This window comes from Gaeumannomyces tritici, assembly GCF_000145635.1.
Source record: "Gaeumannomyces tritici R3-111a-1 unplaced genomic scaffold supercont2.458, whole genome shotgun sequence".
NCBI classification, from domain to species: Eukaryota; Fungi; Ascomycota; class Sordariomycetes; order Magnaporthales; family Magnaporthaceae; genus Gaeumannomyces; species Gaeumannomyces tritici.
The window spans coordinates 1-763 of NW_008805002.1; the positions used below are offsets into that span (position 1 = coordinate 1).

Consider the following 763-nt stretch of genomic DNA (forward strand, 5'->3'; position numbering starts at 1 on the left):
CATGGCGAGGTGCTGCACGGCTGCCCTGTACCGCCGAGATCAGCCTCGTACGGTGCTCGCCCCGCCCCTGGTTTGAGGACGTACGTACCTCCTATAATAAACCTCATCTTCCTCGGCGAAGTTCATGCTTAGATAGCCGTCGAGGCAAACAACGGCGTGCCTACCCGGCTTTCGCAGCGACTGTGCCCACGTTCTCGAGAGCGGCCAAGCGCTGTCGAGCCGCACTCCGCCGCGGGCGACCGCGCCGTTCTTATCCTTCCGCCTCAGCTGGACAACCGACATGTACTCGTACAAGGACAGGTCCCGCAGGATCTCGCCGCGGTGCGGGTACGCCTGCACCAGGGAGATCCTCTGTCCGGCCTCCTCCAGGAGCACCGTCTCGTCCACCAGCTCATCGAGGCCGTCCGTCCCAGCTGCGCGTCGGAGGTGCCGCCATCGCCGGAATATTTGCCAATACAGGGACGACACGTTTAGAAACGCCCACGCCTCGTTGTTTGCAAATTCCGTGCCGTACCCCAGGAGGTGCGCCGCGACCTCCACCTGCGACACTGCCCGGTCTGTGAAGACTCGATTTGCGACCCTCATCAGAAACTGCCGAGTTCTGTTGCCGCGTTCGCTGTCGGTGGAGGGTGGCCGGCGCGCGTCGTCCTCCCCCTCCCTCTCGCTGGCCGGGACCCCCTTCCTGATGACTTCGAACAGTTCCGCGGCGGCGGCCGCCCGCTTCCACACCGGGTCCTCGACTTTAGTGGCATAATTCGTCACG

General features: G+C 64.0%; 1 protein-coding gene across 1 annotated transcript; it reads right to left on the reverse strand.

Annotated features, from left to right (window-relative positions):
- Positions 1-39: 39 nt before the first annotated feature.
- On the reverse strand, positions 40-585 carry GGTG_14449 (hypothetical protein; the record flags this gene model as incomplete). Its single annotated transcript, XM_009232374.1, has 1 exon — positions 40-585. The coding sequence occupies one exon, from the start codon at positions 583-585 to the stop codon at positions 40-42; it is 546 nt and encodes a 181-aa protein (XP_009230638.1).
- Between the last annotated feature and the right edge of the window lie 178 nt (positions 586-763).